Source organism: Capricornis sumatraensis, chromosome 3 (assembly GCF_032405125.1).
Source record: "Capricornis sumatraensis isolate serow.1 chromosome 3, serow.2, whole genome shotgun sequence".
Classification (NCBI taxonomy): Eukaryota; Metazoa; Chordata; class Mammalia; order Artiodactyla; family Bovidae; genus Capricornis; species Capricornis sumatraensis.
Genome location: NC_091071.1, coordinates 5,278,322 through 5,301,330, shown reverse-complemented (window position 1 = coordinate 5,301,330; position 23,009 = coordinate 5,278,322). Strand labels below are relative to the sequence as shown.

Genomic DNA, 23,009 nt, shown 5'->3' with positions numbered 1-23,009 from the left:
AATCTGTTGCACATTTTAAAAATTCAAGTGTTAAAAATTCAAGTGTCTTATTCATGAAGAAGAATTATCTTTATATATTCTGTTTTCAAATGATCACACCCGTGTTTTACAAATGTTTTCTCCCAGTCTGTGGCTTCTCTTTTCATTTTCTTAACAGTGTTTGAAGAGCAAAATTTTAAAATTTTGATCAACTTCAGTTGTCAAGTTTTTTTCTTACATGGTTCATTCTTCGTGTGTTCTGCCTAAGAAATATTTGCCTAATCCACGGTCACAAATTTCTGTTTTCATCCAGCTGTTTTATAGAAGTATTAGATTTTTCATTTAGGTCTATGATGCATTTTGAGATGATCTTTGTAAATGGCTAAAGGAGATTAAAGAGACATGACAATTAAATGCAATGTATTACTTTGGATTGAATCTTTCACTAGGAAAAAAAAAAAGCTATAAAAGGCATAATTAAGTCCATTGTCAAAATGGACACCCACCTCCAGGGACCTAACAGGTCTGCCGGCTTTACATCAAGATCCCAGTCAAGTCTGGTAAATGCAGATGGAGGCGGGGCATCCAGTAAACACACGTGCCCGGCGCTCGTCCCTCCCACTGCCCTCTGCCCTGCCCACGCCCCCCACCCCCACCCCCCTACCTCCCCCCGGCCTCGAGGCAGGAATCGCGGTAACGGCTGGCCAAAGCGCGGCCGGACCTGCCTCACAGGCACCCAACCTGGACTCACGCAGAAGTGGTGGTGAGGCGCCTGGCCCTGGCTTGGAGGTCCTGAAATTGAGAATTTTTGACATGAGGGATGGAGTTACAGGTGAGCGACGGCAGAACGTCTAATGGCCCTTCATATATATTCCACGTGTATCTGTGAAATGCACCTTGAAGAGTGCCTCACATATAGGAAGTGCTACACACGTCTGTGAAAGAAGTAGGAAAGGAGAAAGAGAAGGAAGGATTATAAATGAGTGGTTTCAACTAAATGAGGGATCGTAGAGCAGAGGGAGGCAGAAGTAACCAAATAAGGCTTAACAGAAGAGCTGAATACAAGACTATAAAGTGAACATTCAGAACCGACCATATGAACATGGCCTATGAAAAGACTTTACTTATGGGTTGTTTAGACACAGTCAGTCAAGCATCCCTTCTGCTGTCTTTGCCTTTGACCTCTAAAGTCCTGTATTCAGACATACTTTTGCTTCAGCCTAGCCTAGTGTAATTGTTCCAACCATCCGCCGCTCCAGTGGCAAATCCCATTTCAAGACTAACACATTTACGTCTTACTTTTTCCTTTAGATTCTAAGATAAAAGAAAAAAAGAATGAAAAGTCTTCAAGACAGAAGAAAATGGTGGAGGGTGGGGGGAATGAAACTTCCAGGACTTTATTAGGAGAAACCAAACAGCATGCCAGTGATAATGGGCAAGGCTGTGAAATCAGGCAACGAGGAAATGCTTAGAGAGACACCTGGGAAAATAACCCAGAAGCAATATTTCTGTTGTCTTCATAAATGACACAGGGGAGAATGGGAAGAGTTCTGGCAGAGCCCCTGTGCCATCAGGAGACACAAGCCAGAGAGAAGCCCTACCAGTGTAAGGGACGTGAGGAAGGCTCTAGCCAGAGCAGACCTGGAAGTCCACAGCCAGGGGACACTCCAAGTGGGCGGTGAGTGCAAGAATAGCTTTAGTCCTGGTCATGCCTCGCCATGCCGAACACGGGGAGAGGCCACATCACTGCCTTGACTATCAGAAAACCTGTCATGCACCATTCAGAAGGTGCAGCAGAGAATCCACGCTAAAAAAAGCCCAAAATGTAGTGACAGTGGCAAAAGCTTCATACAGAGCTCAGTGTTCTCATCACCACCAGCTGATGACACTGAGGAGAAACCCCAGTTCTTGTGGAGAAAGTGGGAAAAGCTTCAGGTAAAGCTCACACCTGGATGAGCACCAGAGGAACCAACCATAGGAGAGACAGACCCTAGAATGCAGCATGTGTGAGGCAGCTTCCAACCTCAGCATAACTTTTGGCTGCACAGGAGAGAAAGCCTGCAAAGCCTGGATGTATGGCACCAGCTTACTTGTACACTACAGAATCTACCTGGGGGAGGAAACTCACCAGCGTCAGGCATAGAAGAGGTTTGGTCTTTTACCTGAGATACCAGAAAACTCACAGCTCCGGAATGGTTCAACAAGGAAAAGTCCTGTACGATTAGATTACTTTGGTCATAAGAAACTACACCGCCCCACAAGGGGTGAGGGGACGGCTGACTATGAAGAGGGGGCCTGTGGAGCAGAAAGACCCACCAGAGGGGGACAGGAGGACACGGGGCCGGGGGTGGGGGTCGCGGGTGAGGGGTGGGCTCTTTAGAATCCCAGGACTGGGGAGAGGATGCAACCTCCCTGGGAGCCAGGCAGCTGGCACTGCCCTCCAGGGGCTGAGGGGTGAATCTGATCTCAGGTGGCCTCAGCCTGCAGAGGCTTGGAGCAGGGTTTCAGCTCCTGAGGTCATGGAATGACAGAGCTGAATCCTGGCCACTAGACCAGTGGCTGGTGACAAGGCCCTGGCCCATTGGCTTTGCAGAAGAAATTCCCACAAAGAGGGAGAGCAGTGAAACCAGTAGTGTTTATTAGGAGGAAAGAGCACAGTACGTGCGGATAGACACACAGTGGGCTCAGAGAGAGTCACACCCTTGTGGTGGTTTAAACCACTTTTATGGGACATTTCTTCCAGTTTTTCTTTGGCCAATGATTTTGATTTGCCTGGTCCAGAGTCCTTATTTGGTGTATCTCAGGGTCTTCCCTCATGTTCCCAGGCATCTCTCAGCCAAGATGGATTCCAGCAAAGAGACCTATTGGTAGCTTGGCATCACTCCCCTTTTAACCTCCGAGGAACTTTCTAGTCAGAAATTCTCCTTGACATAGAGAATGAAAAACATGTGGTCACTTACCTTCGGTCTGGGCAGGTCCCAGCCTCCTCTCTCGATTGTCCCGCTATTCTCATCTTGCAGTACTGGTGCACGGGAAATGAATTTTCAACTGCTCACCCTGGCGTGGGGGGGGGGGGGGTGCGGGGTACCCATCTACCTACTGCCTTGCAAGAGGACTTTACAGGGGGAGGCAGAGATAGTAAAGAATTTAAAGCAGGAAAATGAGAAAGGTAGTGTTTTCCCCGGAATGAAGTCAGAAAATTCCAAGGGAACTTTGAAGTTTCTGAGCTATTTCAAACTCAAAGGAAAAGCTATCCCACCTGTAACAGGGGTGTCTGGATTTACTTGGGGCAGGGGGCCAGATGCTGAGATTTTAGGTCCGCAGTGATTCCCACACCAGGATGGTGGAGGGAAGAAGGTGGACAGTGCAGCACAGATTTACACTAGAAGGGCGTGTGATCCTAACTCTGAACACTTTGCTTCAGGTCCCTAAAGAAACTGTGCATTCCCGTGGAGTTGAAGGAAAGCCCTGATCTGAACTGGGAGCTCTGGGCTAGGACAAGGAAGGGTTCTTTCCTGTACATCTTAAGTGCTCGTTTTAAGCTCCTGGCTTGAACAGATTTAAGATAAAAGCAGACTCTTTCTGCCCCCTTCTGATGTCTATGCCAGAAGCTTTCTCTATCTCCTTTATACTTTAATAAAATTTTATTACACAAAAGCTCTGAGTAATCAAGCCTTATCTCTGGCCCCGGAATGAACTCTTCTCCTTCAGGGCCAAGAATCCCTGCGTCATGATTCAACAACAACCTTTCATCTTGGGGGTTCGCCCGGGATCCTTCAGGACAAGATGGGAGCTGACAATTCCAGCCTCACTCCTTTGAACTGTATCCTGAAAAACTGGGATAGATTTGATCCGCGGGGCTTAAAGAAGACACACCTGGTCTTCCTATGCGATACTGCATGGCCACGGTATCCATTGGAGGACTGCAAAAGATGGGCCTGATAACCTATGTGAGCTTACTTCTGCTGACTCCAAATATCCTGAGTCGGCCGTTTGATTTTCAAGACAATGCCTTCCTGTCCTGGGCTCACTCCTACACTACATTCCACTATCAGTCTAACTGCTGGGTCTGTGGAGTATTCCCCTCTGCATCAGTGGAAGGCTTCCCGTGGTGGACATCTCCACTTCAAGGAAAAGACTTTCTCCAAGTCTGTGAATACTTTCAACAACAGTCACATGCGATGCCTCTTCTTCATCTGGTGACATCTACCAACCCTAAAATGGACTGGTGCAACACTTCGTACTTTAAATATGGACATAATGTGACTTTTAATTTTGATTTTTAACTTGTTTTCATGACTATGTTGCCCTGCATCCGTAACTGTATAACTGGATTTGTTTCTAGCCGCATGAAAGCTTTTAAGTTACAAATGGTTGCTCAAACTCCTGCTACTGCTGCAACTTTCTCCAACTTCTATTTGGGGCCCCTGGATCAGATATCCTCAATATGAGGATTAGGAGAATATGGTGCCTCGCCAATTTAGGGACAATGCCCCTTCTCAGCAGTTGGAAGCAGTTATGGAACGAAAATGACGCCCTTTTTCCCTAGGCAACATAATTCTCCTAAAAGAAAAAGGGGGGAATAAGAGTCATTTCTTAGGCAGATTATTAAGAAGTCTAGGGGTCCCCAAGGAGAGAGGGGTCTGGAATTCTCAAGGAGGAAGAAAGGACACACTTTTTTTTCCTTCTCTACATTCTTTAGGATTATATAACAATAATGTATCCTGCCTGAGGACAGTCTCTGGATTAAACCTTCTGGCTAATTCTGCAAATATGGGAGTAGATCTGCTCTTTACAAGGATTATATAACAATAATGTATTCTGCCTGAGGACAGTCTCTGGATTAAACCTTCTGGCTAATTCTGTTATCTTAAAATGTAAATTATGAGAGTAGGTCTGGTGAGGTCTTTACAACCTCCAGACATTCTTTGGATTCATTGGAGAGTATATAACTCCACTGCTAACACTAGCAAGGGGGTACTCTTTCTACCCGCTTCTGATGTCTATGTCAGAAGCTTTCTCTATCCCCTTTATACTGTAATAAAACTTTATTACACACACAAAAAATAATAAGATAAAAGCATACAATTCTGTGGGCCACTTACGTCTAAAACTAAGGTGTGACTTTGCCAACAAAGGTCCGTCTAGTCAGTTACAGTTAGTTCAGTCGCTCAGTCGTATCCGACTCTTTGCGACCTCATGAATTGCAGCACGCCAGGCCTCCCTGTCCATCACCAACTCCCGGAGTTCACTCAGACTCACGTCCATCGAGTCCATGATGCCATCCAGCCATCTCATCCTCTGTCATCCCCTTCTCCTCCTGCCCTCAATCCCTCCCAGCATCAGAGTCTTTTCCAATGAGTCAACTCTTCGCATGAGGTGACCAAAGTACTGGAGTTTCAGCTTCAGCATCATTCCTTCCAAAGAAATCCCAGGGTTGATCTCCTTCAGAATGGACTGCTTGGATCTCCTTGCAGTCAAGGGACTCTCAAGAGTCTTCTCCAACACCACAGTTCAAAAGCATCAGTTCTTCGGCGCTCAGCCTTCTTCACAGTCCAACTCTCACATCAATACATGACCACTGGAAAAACCATATCCTTGACTAGACGGACCTTAGTTGGCAAAGTAATGTCTTTGCTTTTGAATATGCTATCTAGGTTGGTCATAACTTTTCTTCTAAGGAGTAAGCGTCTTTTAATTTCATGGCTGCAGTCACCATCTGCAGTGATTTTGGAGCCCCAAAAAATAGTTTGACACTGTTTCCACTGTTTCCCCATCTATTTCCCATGAAGTGATGGGACCACATGCCATGATCTTCGTTTTCTGAATGTTGAGCTTTAAGCCAACTTTTTCACTCTCCTCTTTCACTTTCCTCAAGAGGCTTTTTAGCTCCTCTTCACTTTCTGCCATAAGGGTGGTGTCATCTGCATATCTGAGGTTATTGATATTTCTCCTGGCAATCTTGATTCCAGCTTGTGTTTCTTCCAGCCCATCCTTTCTCATGATGTACTCTGCACAGAAGTTAAATAAGCAGGGTAACAATATACAGCCTTGACGTACTCCTTTTCCTATTTGGAACCAGTCTGTTGTTCCATGTCCAGTTCTAACTATTGCTTCCTGACCTGCATACAGATTTCTCAAGAGGCAGGTTAGGTGGTCTGGTATTCCCATCTCTCTCAGAATTTTCCACAGTTTATTGTGATCCACACAGTCAAAGGCTTTGAAATAGTCAAGAAAGCAGAAATAGATGTTTTTCTGGAACTCTCTTGCTTTTTCCATGATCCAGCAGATGTTGGCAATTTGATCTCTGGTTCCTCTGCCTTTTCTAAAACCAGCTTGAACGTCAGGGAGTTCACAGTTCACGTATTGCTGAAGCCTGGCTTGGAGGATTTTGAGCATTACTTTACCAGCGTGTGAGATGAGTGCAATTGTGCAGTAGTTTGAGCATTCTTTGGCATTGCCTTTCTCTGGGATTGGAATGAAAACTGACCTTTTCCAGGCCTGTGGCCACTGCTGAGTTTTCCAAATTTTCTGGCATATTGAGCACAGCACTTTCACAGCATCATCTTTCAGGATTTGAAATAGCTCATCACCTCTACTAGCTTTGTTTGTAGTGATGCTTTCTAAGGCCCACTTGACTTCACATTCCAAGATGTCTGGTTCTAGATTAGTGATCACACCATCGTGATTATCTGGGTCGTGAAGATCTTTTTTGTACAGTTCTTCTGTGTATTCTTGCCACCTCTTCTTAATATCTTCTGCTTCTGTTAGGTCCAGACCATTTCTGTCCTTTATCGAGCCCATCTTTGCATGATATGTTCCCTTGGTATCTCTAATTTTCTTGAAGAGATCTCTAGTCTTTCCCATTCTGTTCTTTTCCTCTATTTCTTTGCATTGATCGCTGAAGAAGCCTTTCTTATCTCTTCTTGCTATTCTTTGGAACTCTGCATTCAGATGCTGATATCTTTCCTTTTCCCTTTTGCTTTTCGCCTCTCTTCTTTTCACAGCTATTTGTAAGACCTCCCCAGACAGCCATTTTGCTTTTTTGCATTTCTTTTCCATGGGGATGGTCTTGATCCCTGTCTCCTGTACAATGTCATGAACCTCATTCCATAGTTCATCAGGCACTCTATCTATCAGATCTAGGCCCTTAAATCTATTTCTCACTTCCACTGTATAATCATAAGGGATTTGATTTAGGTCATACCTGAATAGTCTAGCAGTTTTCTCTACTTTCTTCAATAGAGTCTGAATTTGGTAATAAGGAGTTAATGATCTGAGCCACAGTCAGTTCCTGGTCTTGTTTTTGTTGACTGTATAGAGCTTCTCCATCTTTGGCTGCAAAGATATAATCAATCTGATTTTGGTGTTGACCATCTGGTGATGTCCATATGTAGAGTCTTCTCTTGTGTTGTTGGAAGAGGGTGTTTGCTATGACCAGTGCATTTTCTTGGCAGAACTCTATTAGTCTTTGCCCTGCTTCATTCTGCATTCCAAGGCCAAATTTGCCTGTTACTCCAGGTGTTTCCTGACTTTCTACTTTTGCATTCCAGTCCCCTATAATGAAAAGGACATCTTTTCTGGGTGTTAGTTCTAAAATATCTTGTAGGTCTTCATAAAACGGTTCAACTTCAGTTTCTTCAGCGTTACTGATTGGGGCATAGACTTGGATAACTGTGATATTGAATGATTTGCCTTGGAGACAAACAGAGATCATTCTGTCGTTTTTGAGATTGCATCCAAGTACTGCATTTCGGACTCTTTTGTTGACCGTGATGGCTACTCCATTTCTTCTGAGGGATTCCTGCCCGTAGTAGTAGATATAATGGTCATCTGAGTTAAATTCACCTGTTCCAGTCCATTTTATTTCGCTGATTCCTAGAATGTCGACGTTCACCCTTGCCATCTCTTGTTTGACCACTTCCAATTTGCCTTGATTCATGGACCTGACATTCCAGGTTCCTATGCAATATTGCTCTTTACAGCATCAGATCTTACTTCCATCACCAGTCACATCCACAGCTGGGTATTGTTTTTGCTTTGGCTCCATCCCTTCATTCTTTCTGGAGTTATTTCTCCACTGATCTCCAGTAGCAAGGGCGGCAGCCAAGAGGAGCTACCCGAGGAGTGGTGGCTGCACAGGCACAGGAGGGCCTAGAGGAGCTCTCCCACGTTGAAGGTCAGGAACGGTGGCGGTAAGGAGATACCGTCTAGTCAAGGCCATGGTTTTTCCAGTGGTCATGTATGGATGTGAGAGTTGGACTGTGAAGAAAGCTGAGTGCCAAAAAATTGATGCTTTTGAACTGTGGTGTTGGAGAAGATCCTTGAGAGTCCCTTGGACTGCAAGGAGATCCAACCAGTCCATCCCAAAGGAGATAGGTCCTGGGTGTTCTTTGGAGGGGCTGATGCTGAAGCTGAAACTCCAATACTTTGGCCACCTGATGCAAAGAGCTGACTCATTGGAAAAGACCCTGATGCTGGGAAAGATTGAAGGCAGGAGAAGGGGACGACAGAGGATGAGATGGTTGGATGGCATTACCAACTCAGTGGACATGAGTCGGAGCAAGCTCCAGGAGATGGTGATGGGCAGGGAAGCCTGGTGCGCTGCAGTCCATGGGGTCACAAAGAGTCGGACATGACTGAGTGAACTGAACTGAAGGTGTTTCTGCCTATCAGCTTGAAAACAGTCTGAATAAAAAGTTGTTTTTGCCAATAAATAAGCAACTACACCAGATGAAGGAAGGAATCCACAATCCAAAGGTGACTTGTCTTGTGAATAAAATACCACATAAGCAAAGCTATCTATTGTTTTCCTTTACCCCAGGATGAACGGCCTAGTGTTGGATAGATAGCTGAGGCACTAACATATAAGTGTGTCTTCTCATTTCCCATTTCCTGCTCTACATTTCAGCCAGTGGGTTGGAGTTGGAGGGAAATACCAAGCAAGCATTAGAGGTGTTGAGATCAAAATCCATAACCTGGTACCCCAGAAGAAAAACATCCAAATACAATGTAGAGAGTTCACTTTAAAAAATGCAAATGGAATTTTAAAAACTATACATATACATATGACCCAATAAAGACTTAAAGGGAAATCTCACACAATTTGTATTTTTCTTCTTTATTATGTATATGGAATCATCAGTTCTGTCGCTCAGTTGTGTCCAACTCTTTGCAAACCCAAAAGTCCTGACTCTTTGGACTGCAGCACGCCAGGCTTCCCTGTCTATCACCATCTCCCAGAGCTTGCTCAAACTCATGTCCATCAAGTCGGTGATGCCATCCAACCACCTCATCCTGTCATCCCCTTCTCCTGCCTTCAATCTTTCCCAGCATCAGAGTCTTTTCCAAGGAGTCAGTTTTTCCGCATCAGTTAGCCAAAGCATTGGAGTTTCACCTTCAGTATCAGTCCTTCCCATGAATATTCAGGGCTGATTTCTTTTAGCATTGACTGGTTTGACCTCCTTGCAGTACCAGAGACTCTCAAGAGTCTTCTGCAACACCACAGTTCAAAAGCACCAGTTCTTCAGTGGCTCAGCTTTCTTTATAGTCCAACTCTCACATCCATACGTGACTACTGGAAAAACCATATCCTTGACTAGACAGACCTTAGTCGGCAAAGTAATGTCTCTGCTTTTGAATATGCTATCTAGGTTGGTCATAACTTTTCTTCCAAGGAGTAAGCGTCTTTTAATTTTATGGCTGCAATCACCATCTGCAGTGATTTTGGAGCCCAAAAAAATAAAGTCTGACACTGTTATACGTGTGTATTATTCATTATATTTATTTATTTATTTATTTTTACATTTTTTTGCCTAATCCAGGGTCGGCTCTCTAAAAAGTCACTCTGGACTCCCAAAAGGAAGGTTTAAAAATACCCAGCTACACAAGGGTTCAGCCCTGGAGATCTTGCTACAATCGGTGGGAAAGGAAAGTACTTGGTGTAACCAACCTGGGAATCACGTGGCCTAGACCACTCCATCTGCGGCGGTTGATTGGCTCCGACCAGAAGCGGCAGTTGCGATGAGACATGAGTGCCCCGCCCCTTTACTCGCACACTCCCCGCGACCCGCCCCATCGCTTACCCCGATCAGAGAGTTGTGACTCCTCCGAGCTTCCTAGAAGGTCCTCGGGCGGGGACGCTCTGCTCGGCCTGCGCTAGTGATCGGGCGACAGGCACAGGGATCTTCCGCATGGACACCTCAGGTGGAGGTTAGCCGAGGTCCCGACCTAATTCCGAGTCTGGCCAGCTCCATGGCGGCCGCAGGTGCATCCTGAGGACTTCCTGGAGGAGGAGGCGCGGCTGGGGTCGGAGGCGCGGAGGTTTGGGGAGAAAAGAGCTAGTGTGATGGGCGGAGTGGGGTGCCAGGGGAAGCCACGGTGGCCCCGCCACAGGTGTGAGGGCTGGAGAGACAAACCCCTTTCCCTCGAATCCCGTGCCCCCACCCCCCACCCCAAACCCCCGGTCTTCAGGGCATTTACCGGGAGACTTCCTGAAGACGCCAGCCTCTGAGTATCATGTCAGGTCTTCTGGCTTTAGAGAAGTACAGAGTTCGATGAATGAATGGTTGGTTAATACTATTGTTTGCTTTGGCTTTGTTTGTTAGTCGCTCAGCCCTGCCCGACTCTTCGCGATCCCCATGGACTGTGGCCCACCAAGCTTCTCTGTCCGTGGGATTCTCCAGGCAAGAATACTGGAGTGTGGAAGTTCCCTGGTGGTCCAGTGGCTAAGACCCTGCGCTCCCAATGCAGGGGGCCTGGGCTTGATTCCCAGGTCAGGGCTTGATCCCAGATCACACATGCTGCAGCTAAGACCCTGTACAGCCAAATAAATGCACATTAAAAAAAAAAAAAAAAAAAAAGAATGGGTAGCTATTCCCTTCTCTAGGGGAATCATCTGCACCCAGGGATCCAACCCAGGTCTCCTGCATTGCACATTTTGTTATAAATTGAATTATGGATTCTGAGTTCCAAACGCACAGTGCTCACAGCAGGTAATCTACTTTACATAATGAAAGGGTCGATGTCCCTTACCCAGCCATGGAGCTATTGATCACAAGTGCCTCCTTGTTTAAGAGGCAATAGGGCTTACGAACAATGTTTTTAAGGAAGGAGAACAGAATGTGACAGACTTTCTTAAAAATGCACTTACATAAAACAATGTTTGCCAGTGGCCAGAAAGGCACTAGAAAAAAGTGGAAATCCTCTGTATCTCGTCATTTGTGTACTCCCTGAGAGAAACATTAAATTTATTAAAGAAGAACCAAAGTGGAGGCCACAGTTTAAGTATATTCCCAGGCCAACTACCCAGAGCTGCAGAACCAAAACTTTAACTGTCCTAATTTTCCATGAAGAGCTGGCTCTGTCCTTAAAGGAAACAAGCTTTCTTCAGGTCTGGGTAACCTTGCAGCTTCCTAGCAGCTACAAACAAGTAAACTTGTACCCTGGTACTCTTCTGAAAGGACTGTCAGTTCTAGTAACCAGTCCCAAGAGAAAACAATGTACTTCCTCATTCCTGTGCACAGGAGGAAAATAATTTTCTCTCTACCCTTCTGAGTACTTAGCTGAGATTCCTGCAATAAAAAATGAAAACAAACAAGTTTCTTAACATGTATACCTCAGGTAAGAGGCTTCCCAGGGGGCACAGTGGTAAAGAATCCACATGCCAGTGTAGGAGATGCAAGAAACATGGGTTCAAACCTTGGGTCAATATTCTTGCTTGGACAATTACATGGACAGAGGAGCCTGGCAGGCTGCAGTCCACGGGGTTGCAAAGAGTCGGACACGCCTGCACATGCATGCACACTTACCTTGTATAAACATGGAGATTCCCAAGGAAAAATGATTAACCCCTGAGATGGCTTAGAATTCAGGTCTATTATAAATGGAATCTTCATAGGGAAGCGAGTTGTTTAGTTGCTAAGTTGTGTCTCTTAAGACTCTCTTGAAAGTCATGACTCTTTTGAGACCCCATGGACTATAGCCCACCAGGCTCCTCTGTCCATGAGATTTCTCTGGCAACAATACTGGAGTGGGTTGCTGCTTCCTTCTCCAAGGGATGTTCTTAACTCAGGGATTGAACCCACGTCTCCTTCATTACAGGTGGATTCTTTACCACTGAGCCACTGGGGAAGTCCTAGGGCAAGGGGAGGGAGGTTCTATACCTGGAAGAGGCTGAAGCTGCAGTTAGGCTAAGTATTAGGTGTCAGTTTGCTGACATGGGACTTAGCACAAGTGAGTCCACATGGCTTGTGAGATCTTCGTTCCCCCATCCAGGGATTGAACCTGATCCCCAACAAGGAAAGCACTGAATCCCAACCACCAGACCACCCGGGAATTCTCCTTTTGCCCGCCCACCTTTTTAAAAAAACAGCTGTTTTTTAAGTGCCTGCAGCTCAAAATAATCAGTTTTCCAAAGTGGTATATTAGGGAGTGGCTTATTCTGCCGCCCATTTGCATGTTTTATAAACTGAAGGGTAAGTGCGGAGAGCCTAACTTCTTAAGACTTTCTATTTTGAAGCCTCCTTGTTCGCAGTTTGGTTTTCACTCCATAAACTGTTCATATCAAGTAAAGTCCTCTGAATTTTCTTTTGACAACAGCTGTGCCTGCTCAGTTGGTGTCCAACTCTTTGAGCCCCCTTGGACCCTGCCAGGCTTCTCTGTCCATGGAATATTCCAGTGTGTTTCCTTTTCCTCCTCCAGGGGATCTCCCCAACCCAGGGATCGAACCAGAGTCTCCTGCCTCTCTTGCATTGCAGGTGGCTTCTTTATCACTTGAGCTACCTGGGAAGCCCCTTTGACAACAGTTAGCTCTTTATATATCATATGTAGCCTAAAATCTCTTATAACTTCCCTAAAATCATTGTTATACTCTCTGAGCTGATTCTGTGTGACGTAGAAATAAACTCAGACCACCCAAATGAGAGCAGGCCAAGGCTTTTCAGGCAGAGCTTGCTATACTAAGTGAACTGGCCACCATCACATGTTTGGCAGAGAGTCAAAAGCAAGCAGGAGAAACTTTAGTGTGGAAAAAAGGGAAAACTCAACTATGCTGAGTTTTGAGAAGATCAGCTTGGAAAAGCTGGAGGCAGGTTAAGTAAAAGAAACAGGACTCTCCTCCACCCAGCCTCGGGGAGCAAGCAAGCAGGGGAACCTGTTCTCTGTTCTTGCTCCCCACTGCTGCAGTAGCGGCCCCAATAAAACCTTGCTTGGAAACCAAAAAGGCGGGATGTCCTCTGTGATTTGGTAGGGGAGCACACCCGACTTTCTCTGCTGCTCCTGGGTGGAGGAGGGGTACACATGTTAGGGACAAGTTCACACTTGCCACCCAAGTCCTGATTGGGCGCCTGTTGCCACGTTGCTTCCGGTTTGGGTTCCAGGCTGGAGCTACAGGTCGCAGGTTAGTGTTCTGTTTTTTCCTATAGTCTGGTCCCTTGATATATCGAGTCTCTCACTGAGGTGCTGAAGAATATATTCTAGAGAGAGGGAGAGGGCAGAGGTGCAGGTTTCCTAGGATAAAAATTAGAAATTGATCTAGCATCAGAAATTCCTAAGACCATTCTAGCGATTGCTTTCATTGTAATCCCACATTCCAATACCAAACACTGTGACTTTGTACTACGTGAGGTTTGATGGCCCCATTGGCATTCCCCGTCTAAAGTCCGTCTAGTGAGAGAGCTTTGATTCAGGGCTGACCTTAATTGTTTTCTTTTTCTCTCCAGCTTAGCCTGATGGCCAGGATCCAGCTCCATCTCGGAGGCCAGGCCATGGAAGCCATGTCCCTGCCAGTCCCATGGAAGGTGAGCTGGGTTTCCCCTGCCTCCACCTCCTCAGTGTAGTCTCAGCAGCCAGGCAGTGCTTTTCACTTGGCCTTTGGGGTTGAGCCATCTTTATCAGCTGGGGGGTGTTTCCTTCTTGGAAGGTACGATGTACAGAGCTTGAACTCTGGGCTCAGACAGGCTGAAATCCAGGCTCTGTTTTAGACGTGTCACCTAATCTCTCTGGGGCACAGTTTCCTTATCTGTAAAATGGGGTCATGACAGTAGCTGTCATGTGAGGATTCAGTGAAGTGAGGCTCTTGGAGTGCTTGGCAGAGGATCTAGTGATGTTTCAAGCGCCCTGTAAGTTTTAGCTGCCATCACCACAGTTGCTGCCTGTTTGTGTCAGTGAGCATTCTTGTGTACCTACTGTGTGCCAGGTAGTTCTGTCCTTTGTGCTGGGAGAGAAACTCTTACCCTAAGGATTTTCCAAGCCGTTTAGGGAAGGAGGTATGGAAACAAGCTCATATAATTCTGATCCCTTGCATTAAAAGGTACAGTAGAAGTTTAGGTACTGATTTGGTAACAAGAGGAAGGTTGATTGTGAGATGTCAAGTTGAAGTCAGAAGATGCATGAGGAAGCCATTGTGACCATTTGTAAAGACCAGTCTTGGACAGGAGGGAGTGCAAGGGGAAGTTTGACCCCACTGGCCCAGCGTGTCCACATTTGCTGAGGGAACACAGAGCTCTGCCTGCCTTTCTGGGGTCATCTCCCGCCTTCCCTGAAACCAGAGGACCTGCACGTGGGGATGTGAATGCTCTTCCCAACCCCCCCACCCTTGTGCATCCCCTGTTCTCCCCGCCGACAGGCAAACTCACCTTTGCATATGTTAACACTCAGCTCAAAAATCATTGTTTCTGTGAAATCTCTGATTTCCTGCGGTAACTGTATTGCTCTCCTATGTTCACACGTGGGCAGAGGGCCGGCGCGAGGCTCAAAAGGACACTCCTGGGGAGCTATGAAGACTGAAGTCAGAGGGGGGTTTGTGAGGTGACTGCAGATATGTGTATAGGTTTTCTTTACAGAACTGGTCCAGTTAGGGGTGGAGAGAGAGTGGAAACGAGGAAGGCAGGCACAGGAGCATCTCTGTAAAGACAGGAACAGCATGTGCATCCTTGCTGGCCTCGGGGAGGGAGGCAGGCGGGGAGCGCATGCCTGGGGAGGACACGGCTGTTTCTCTGCTTCCTCACTTCACCTCTGCCCTCAGGCACGTGGGGTATCTCTACACACGGAGCAGTTCTGACACCAGCTGGGTGCCCCACGATTTGACTCGGTTCTGACACTATCTGAATGACCGCAGCAGAGACCAAATGGCCAGAGAAGCCTCACACACTGACCACGTGTCCCTCTAGAGAAGATGTATGACTCTAGTGCAGAAGAAAGAACATGCGTGGCCTGAGGGTCAGAGCTTGAGCTGAGCCCTGAGTCTGCTAATTAACTGGATGAGCCTTGCCTGTAGAACAACAATAATACTGTAGCCCACAGAGTTGTGATAAGAGCTGCAGCTGTAATGAGTCTCCGTGTTTCCAGGGGCTGCTGTCCTTTGAAGACGTGGCTCTGTACTTCACTAGGGAAGAGTGGGACACGCTGGACTGGGCTCAGAAGGCCCTCTACAGGGACGTGATGCTGGACAACTACAGACACGTTGTCTCCTTGGGTAATGAGTTGGCTTAAGATTTGACTTTGAGTGTCTGCGCAAGTCCTTGGTTTCTTATGTGCAATGCCCAAAGCAGAAAAAGCTCTGAAAGCCAGTTTTATCATAACTCATTTGGCTAAAAGACCTAACCTGAAGGCATCAGGCGGTTAAACCTGATTTTATCCTGTAGGAAGCTATTTATCATCCTTTTTCTCATTTGGTCTCCATATATATGTGCATGGCATCAGAAATATCAGAATTTTTTTTTAAGGTTTCAGCTCAACCCCTGTTGAGGGTGGTACATAATAGAAACTATACCCACACTCAAGTCACCTTCCTGAAATCTGGAAAAATTTTGAGTCCTGAAACAAATCAGGCCTCAACGTTTTCAAGTAAGGGATTGTGGATAATGAGTAGTTTCCTTTTGTTTTAGAGTCTGAAGACATTCATCCCCCAGCCTGACTCCTCCACATCTACAAGACTTCTAGGAGTTGAAAAGATTGTGGCCCATGCAGATTCCAAAGTCTACCCTCTTCCTCTCTTGAAAAGCCTTTTTCTTTCTTCTGTTTGAAAATGGTTTTCTTCTTTGCTTACACCATCACTGGGTGCCCAGGAGATGATTCTTCACTGACTTCACTTCTGCACCTGCTCAGCTTCCACCTTCCTGGGAGCCCACCCTTGTCTTATTCAATGCAGTCTCCTATAGAGGGAGGTTTCTCGATGGATTTTTCTTTCTGGAGTATGTTTGACCCCATGCTGACACTCTTGGCAGATTCTTGACCACCTTTGTGGGATTGTCCACCCACCACTGGATGCTTTAATGTTTATTTTTGTTTTGAAAGCATTCGGGGCTCCCAGACAGCCGTGTGATCACAAGGGTCGCCAACGAGTCCACTTAAAACCATTCTGTTCTTCACTAGTACAGTACTAAGTTACATGAGATATTCATCATTCTTATTATGAAATAGGCTGTGTGTTAGACAATTTTGCCCAACTGAAGGCTAATGTAACTATTCTTGGTATGTTTAAGGTAAGTAAGACTAAGCTATGATATTCAGTAGTTTAGGTGCATTAAATGCATTTCTAACTTATAATATTTTCAACATATGATGGATTTATGAAGAATGGATTTATTGGAAAGTTATCCTGTGGTAAATGGGCTTCCCTCATAGCTCAGTTGGTAAAGAATCCACCTGCAATGCAGGAGACCCTGGTTTGATTCCTGGGTCAGGAAGATCCGCTGGAGAAGGGATAGGCTACCCACTCCAGTATTCTTGGGCTTCCCTTGTGGCTCAGCTGGTAAAGAATCCACCTGCAATGTGGGAGACCTGGGTTCGATCCCTGGGTTGGGAAGATCCCCTGGAGAAGGGAAAGGCTACCCACTCGAGTATTCTGGCCTGGAGAATTCCATGGACTGCCCAGTCCATGGGGTCGCAATGAGTCAGACACGACTGTCTTTCACTTACCCTGTCCTAAGAAGAGGATGATCTGTGTGTATATACACTCACACATGTAGTTTTTTGGGAGGGAGGTGCTCCAGGTCTTAGTTGCGGCATGCAAGATCTTTCATTGCAGCACACAGACTGTCTAGTTATGGTCCACAGGCTTAGCTGCTCAGCAGCATGTGGGGTCTTAGTTTCCTGACCAGGAATGCAAACCTGTGTGCCCTGAATTGCAAGGCAGATTCTTAACCACTGGACCACCAGGGAAGACCATAACACATGTAGTTTTTAAAAACAAATTCAGATCATAATTTACATGAACTTTGAATCATGCTACATGTGAGTTTTGTATTCTGCTTTAAAATACCTGGGGAGCCTTTTCCTGTTTTAAGAAATGTCCTTTGAACTCATGGATTTTCAATATTAGCTTAATACTCTGCCTTCATCACATCTGGCTATACTTTAATCCTCCCCCTGTTGACATCTGGTTTATTTCCAGTTTGCACTGTTAGGATTCTGCTGAACATTTGGGGTGCATTAACCTTTGCCCATTAACCTTTGTCCTCATTTCCCTTAGGCTCTATTCCTAAGAGTGAAATGACCATATCCACGAGTGTGAATATTGTTCAGGCTTTCAATCAAGATGCCGAGCTTTCGCAAAGATGGTGCCGATTCCTCTCCTCAGATAATCCTTCTGATTATTGTCCTGATCTCTGCTTGTTGCTGCAGCCCTGCCACCCAGACCCCCAGGGGTAGACTGAGCTCTGGGATCTCTCCTGCCACTCGCTAACCACCACATCCCATTTACTTCCCCACAAGTAGGATTTCAGTTTCCCAAACCTGAGGTGATCTGTCAGCTGGAACAGTGGGAAGAGCCGTGGATCCTGGATCTGCAGAGAGCGGGGACTAGGAAGGCTTCCGGTAGTGCCTGCCCAGGTGGGTGAGGAGCAGACCTGGCCCCTGGGGGTCATGCAGAGTTGGGGACACCATCCAGGAGGCCCCGCCTGCACCCGGATACCAAGCCCGGAGTTTGGCATGTGTTCTGCTCGTTCATCCCTACTGTCCCCTGATGGTGGTGGGTATGATCGTTGCCCCTGTTCCCCAGAGATAATCCCCAGCTGGGATTGGATTTCAAGTCCGCAAAGCTCATCCTCTTTCTCCTGCAATAAAGCTCATCCTATTTCTACTAGAGGCAGGCTGGTGCTTTCTGACAGCTCTCGGGCCATTTGAGATACTCCTTTTTTCGACCCTCATCACTTACCCTTTTTTCTCTACTTTCTCTTGTTCCCTTGCTTTCATTCTGTTTTCCACATCCCCTTGGTGTTTCTTGATGTTCCTGCCTTTTCCTACTTACTGAGTCCTGATGGCTGCTTCTTTCTACCCTTTACCACATCCCTCCGCTCCTTGGATTCTCAGCCTCAGCTCTGTTGACGTTTTGGGCTGTTTGATCCTGGGCCTCACAGGATGTCAAGCAGCATCATTGGCCTCTGCCTACTACCCCTCCAGCAGGACCATCCGTGGTTGAGAGTCACTGCTCTGTTCCGTTGGCTTTTGTGCTGTTTCTCAGGTTCCTTTTCTTTTCTCTCTGATACACTGCTTCCATTTTAAAGCAGTTGTTTCTCCCAGAATTGTGAAAAACGTGCGTCTCTAGAAAGTACAAGATGCTCCCTCTGTCCTAGAGCTATGTGACCCTGTTGGGTACCAACAGGAAGCTGTTTTCCCCACTAGTGGAGAAGGGTGTGTCCAGTTCTCATGTTCTCTGACACACTTGTGCATATGTTAGTTGGTTAGTTCATGATGTCAAGAGCTCTTTCTGATATGAAAGCTGAGGGTCCTATGAAAATCAGAATACTGGCTCTTTAATATGGCGATGGAACCAGGTAAGCACTTCTTAGCCTTGTTTGAGTCTCTCATATCACAAACAGTTGCTTCTTTCCTTTTCTTCTGTAGCAGTCAGGTAATTTGTATATTCTTTTTATTTGGCTAGATTCGGAAGCCAGATTCCAGATGAAAGAGCTCACCCCAAAGGAGAACACTTCTGAAGATTTAATGTTATGGAAGATGTCAGCGGTAAAGCAGAAAACAGCCAAGGAGCCTTCAGAAGAGTTACGTGAATGTGATGAATTTGTGGACATTTACGGATTTTCACTCCCTGCTGCTGGTGATGAGTGCTGTAAGGACTTCCTTCAAAGCCTTAACCTTATTCACAGTCGGAGAGCTCAGACAAGGACACAGCAGGGCAAATATGATGAGTACGGAAAACCCTGCCATCACAGATCACGGCTTTTGAGGCACAAGAGAACTCTGACAAACGCAAAATCTTATGAATGCCACGAATGTGGAAGAGCCTTCCAGCGACAGGCAAATTTTGTTCGACATCAAAGACTTCACAGTTCAGAGAATCCCTTTGAGTGTGACATATGTGGGCAGGCTTTCAAACAGAAGTCTGCTCTGATCGTCCACAAACAGTGTCACTCACAAAAAAAGCCATATAAATGTCATGACTGTGGAAAGTGTTTCCGTCAGATGGCGTATCTCGTCGAACATAAGAGGATCCATACCAAAGAAAAACCCTATAAGTGCAGCAAATGTGAAAGAACGTTTAGTCAGAATTCAACGCTTATTCGACATCAGTTAATCCACAGCGGAGAGAAACCCCACAAGTGCGCTAAATGTGGAAAAGCCTTTGGCCGGCACTCAACCCTTATGAGCCATCAACAGATTCACAGTAAACAGAATGCCCACAAATGCAGTGAGTGTGGAGAATCCTTTGGTCGGAATGTCGATCTCATTCAGCATCAGAGGATCCACACGAAGGAGGAGTTCTTTGAGTGTAGAGACTGTGGGAAAACCTTTAGCTTTAAGGCAAATCTTCATCGACATGAGGTTATTCACACTGGAGAGAGACCCTACAGGTGTGACAAATGTGGAAAGTCTTTCAGTTGGCGCACAAGCTTTATTAAGCATCAGGGTACCCACAGAGAGCAGGTATCTGCATGAGATTAACTGGGAAAGCTACCTTTTAAAGCCCAGAACTTAACTGCTACGGCAAGTATGTATAACCTGATTGTTTCATGAAAATTAATAAACAAGAACTGTTTTTTCTGTGGGGACCCTCTCCTTGTAGCCAACCTTCTGGATGCAGTAATTAATAGAGCACTTCCTTGGTGGTCCAGGTGTTAAGACTCCGTGCTTTCATTGCAGGAGGTACGGGTTTGATCCCTGGTCCCCCTAGTCAGGAAAGTTCCACATACCACACGGTGCTTCCTAGGTGGCTCAGCAGTAAAGAATCCACCTGCCCATGCAGGAAACGCAGGTTTGATCCCTGGGTGGGAAAGATCCCCTGGAGAAGGAAATGGCAACCCACTCCAATATTCTTGCCTGGGAAATCCCATAGACAGAGGAGTCTAGCAGGCTATAGTCCATGGGGTCACAAACAGTTAGACACAACTTAGTGACTAAACAACAACAAAGATATCTATTTACACATTTATCCTTATATATAAATTTCTAAGGCCTATGTGTATATATATATATATATATATATATATATATATATATATATATATTTCCACAATCCCTTTTTTTTAAATTTTACAATTTAAAAAATCTGAGAGCAAATATGTTTTCTTATGATCCGTTTGGTTACCAAACCTGAGATGACCTGAATTTATTTGCTGGTGAAATAAAGACTGTTTATCCCCATTAGTGTACATATTCACACATTTTGTTCCAATATGTTCAGTAATGGAGTGCTGGCTTCCCTGGTAGTTTATCTGGTAAAGAATTCACCTGCAATGCAGAAGACCCCAGTTCAATTCCTGGATTGGGAAGATCCCCTGGAGAAGGGTTAGGCTACCCATTCCAGTATTCTTGGCTTCCCTGATGGCTCAGGCTGTAAAGAATCCACCTGCAAAGTTGAAGACCCTGGGTTGGGAAGATCACTTGGAGGAAGGCATGGCAACCCACTCCAGGATTCTGGAGAATTCCCCATGGACAAAGGAGCATGGTGGGCTACAGTCCATGGAGTTGCAAAAAGTCAGACACAACTGAGCAACTAACCACAGCGCAGCACATGGAGTATTAGTGCAAACCCCTAAGCGGTTTTATGTAAAATACCTTTCTACAAACGGAAAAATTCTGATTTTTGAAACACTTATGCCCCAAGGATCAAGGATCTGGGGCTTTGAGAGAGGCACATGTCACATCAGTGAAGAGTAGCAGTACAGTTATTGGACTGACAATAAATAACATCCCCACTTTAAGAACTTTCTTTCTGAATGCCAAGCAGAAGCCCTGATAAGACAAAAAGTAAAAGGCAGCTTGGTTTCCTGATGGCGGCTCTCTGTACGGGTAAGAACCAATCTGGAAATCAGCAATCCACCCCTGTTCAGTTCAGTCACTCAGTCTTGTCCAACTCTTTGTGACCTCATGAACTGCAGCACACCCAGCTTCCCTGTCCATCACCAACTCCCAGAACTTGCTCAAACTCATGTCCATCGAGTTGGTGATGCCATCCAACCACCTCATCCTCTGTTGTCCCCTTCTCCTCCTACCTCCAATCTTCCCCAGCATCAGGGTCTTTTCCAAGGAGTAAGTTCTTCACATCAGGTGGCCAAAGTATTGGAGTTTCAGCTTCAGCATCAGTCCTTCCAATGAATATTCAGGACTGGTTTCCTTTAGGATGGACTGGTTGGATCTCCTTGCAGTCCAAGGGACTTTCAAGGGTCTTCTCCAACACCACAGTTCAAAAGCATCAATTCTTCAGCTCCGTCAGTATGGATGTCCAATTCAGATGCATACATGACTGCTGGAAAAACGATAGCTTTGACTAGATGGACCTGTGTTGGCAAAGTAATGTCTCTGCTTTTTAATATGCTGACTAGGTTGGTCATAGCTTCTCTTCCAAGGAGCAAGTGTCTTTTAATCTCATGGCTGCAATCACCATCTGCAGTGATTTTGGAGCCCAAGAAAATAAAGTCTGTTACTGTTTCCATTATTTCCCCATCTGTTTGCCATGAAGTGATGGGGCCAGATGCCATGATCTTCCTTTTTTGAATGTTGAGTTTTAAGCCAGATTTTTCACTCTTTCACTTTATCAAGAGGCTCTTCAGTTCCTCTTCATTTTCTGCCTTAAGGGTGGTGTCATCTGCGTGTCTGAGGTTATTGGTATTTCTCCCAGCAGTCTTGATTCCAGCTTGTGCTTCATCCAGCCCGGCACTTTGCATGATGTACTCGGCACATAAGTTAAATAAGCAGGGTGACAGCATACAGCCTTGACGTACTCCTTTCCCAATTTGGAACCAGTCTGTTGTTCCATATCCAGTTCTAACTGTTGCTTCTTGACATGCAAACTGATTTCTCAAGAGGCAGGTAAGGTGGTCTCGTATTCCCATCTCTATGGGAATCTACCCTGAGGAAGAGCCAATTACAGGCAACAGGCTTCACTATAGGAGACTAGCTACCTGCCCTAAAGGCTTTCCTTAGGCTGTGACCAAAAGCTAAGCCATACAGTCTGGCAAGTGGGCCTCGGACAATTAAAAATTATTAAAATAAACCCTTTGCTCACCAAAATGAATCCAGTGTGGGTCCTGAAGGGGACAGGATGCCAAGATAGATGCTTTAGTCCTATCATTCGAAGTGGCAATGTGATCTCTGCTCACCAAGATGAATGGCCACAGAGGCCCCCAAGCCATTCTGTCATCATCTGCCAGTGATGCCACATCCACTGTGACACCTGATGGGGCAATAATGGTTACCACAGACTGTTCAGAATCCTGCCAGAAGTTAAGCTTGTGAGAAGCAAGGGCCCACAGACTCCACCTCCCCAGCCCCACTGCACTGCCTGGTAGACAACCCGGTTGAACCAAGAATGTCGTTAGGAGGTTAATGGGAGGGCACAAACCGTGTCCCTTCGGTTCCCACCCCTGAGGCCCCCAGGAGCTTCCCTTGTACCTCTGTGCCTTTGCCTTTGAGACCCTGAAGTTCTAAGCAGGCCTTTGGATCTTCCAGAATAGGGCTCAGAAATTTATAAACAAAGATGAGCGAAGACAGTAGATGTAAATGACTTTATAACTCCTCTCCCAGCTCCGATCAGGTCTTCTATCACTTTGTTAACAAAAATCTAAATTTAC

At 45.9% G+C, this 23,009-nt stretch overlaps 1 protein-coding gene across 2 annotated transcripts in view; it reads left to right on the top strand.

The window, feature by feature from the left end:
* The window catches only part of ZNF3 (zinc finger protein 3), a 527,297-nt gene extending 507,264 nt beyond the window's left edge, over nucleotides 1-20,033 (top strand). The window contains exons 1-5 of one of the 2 annotated variants that reach the window (XM_068968858.1): nucleotides 10,179-10,246; nucleotides 13,701-13,778; nucleotides 15,328-15,454; nucleotides 17,698-17,811; nucleotides 18,863-20,033. In XM_068968858.1, the coding sequence (XP_068824959.1) occupies nucleotides 13,710-13,778; nucleotides 15,328-15,454; nucleotides 17,698-17,811; nucleotides 18,863-19,875 (1,323 nt within the window). In that variant the 5' untranslated portion in view covers nucleotides 10,179-10,246; nucleotides 13,701-13,709 and the 3' untranslated portion in view covers nucleotides 19,876-20,033. Of the gene's footprint in view, nucleotides 1-10,178; nucleotides 10,247-13,700; nucleotides 13,779-15,327; nucleotides 15,455-17,697; nucleotides 17,812-18,862 lie in introns of those variants that run through there. The other variant, XM_068968857.1, reaches the window with a different exon arrangement.
* Nucleotides 20,034-23,009: the final 2,976 nt, after the last annotated feature.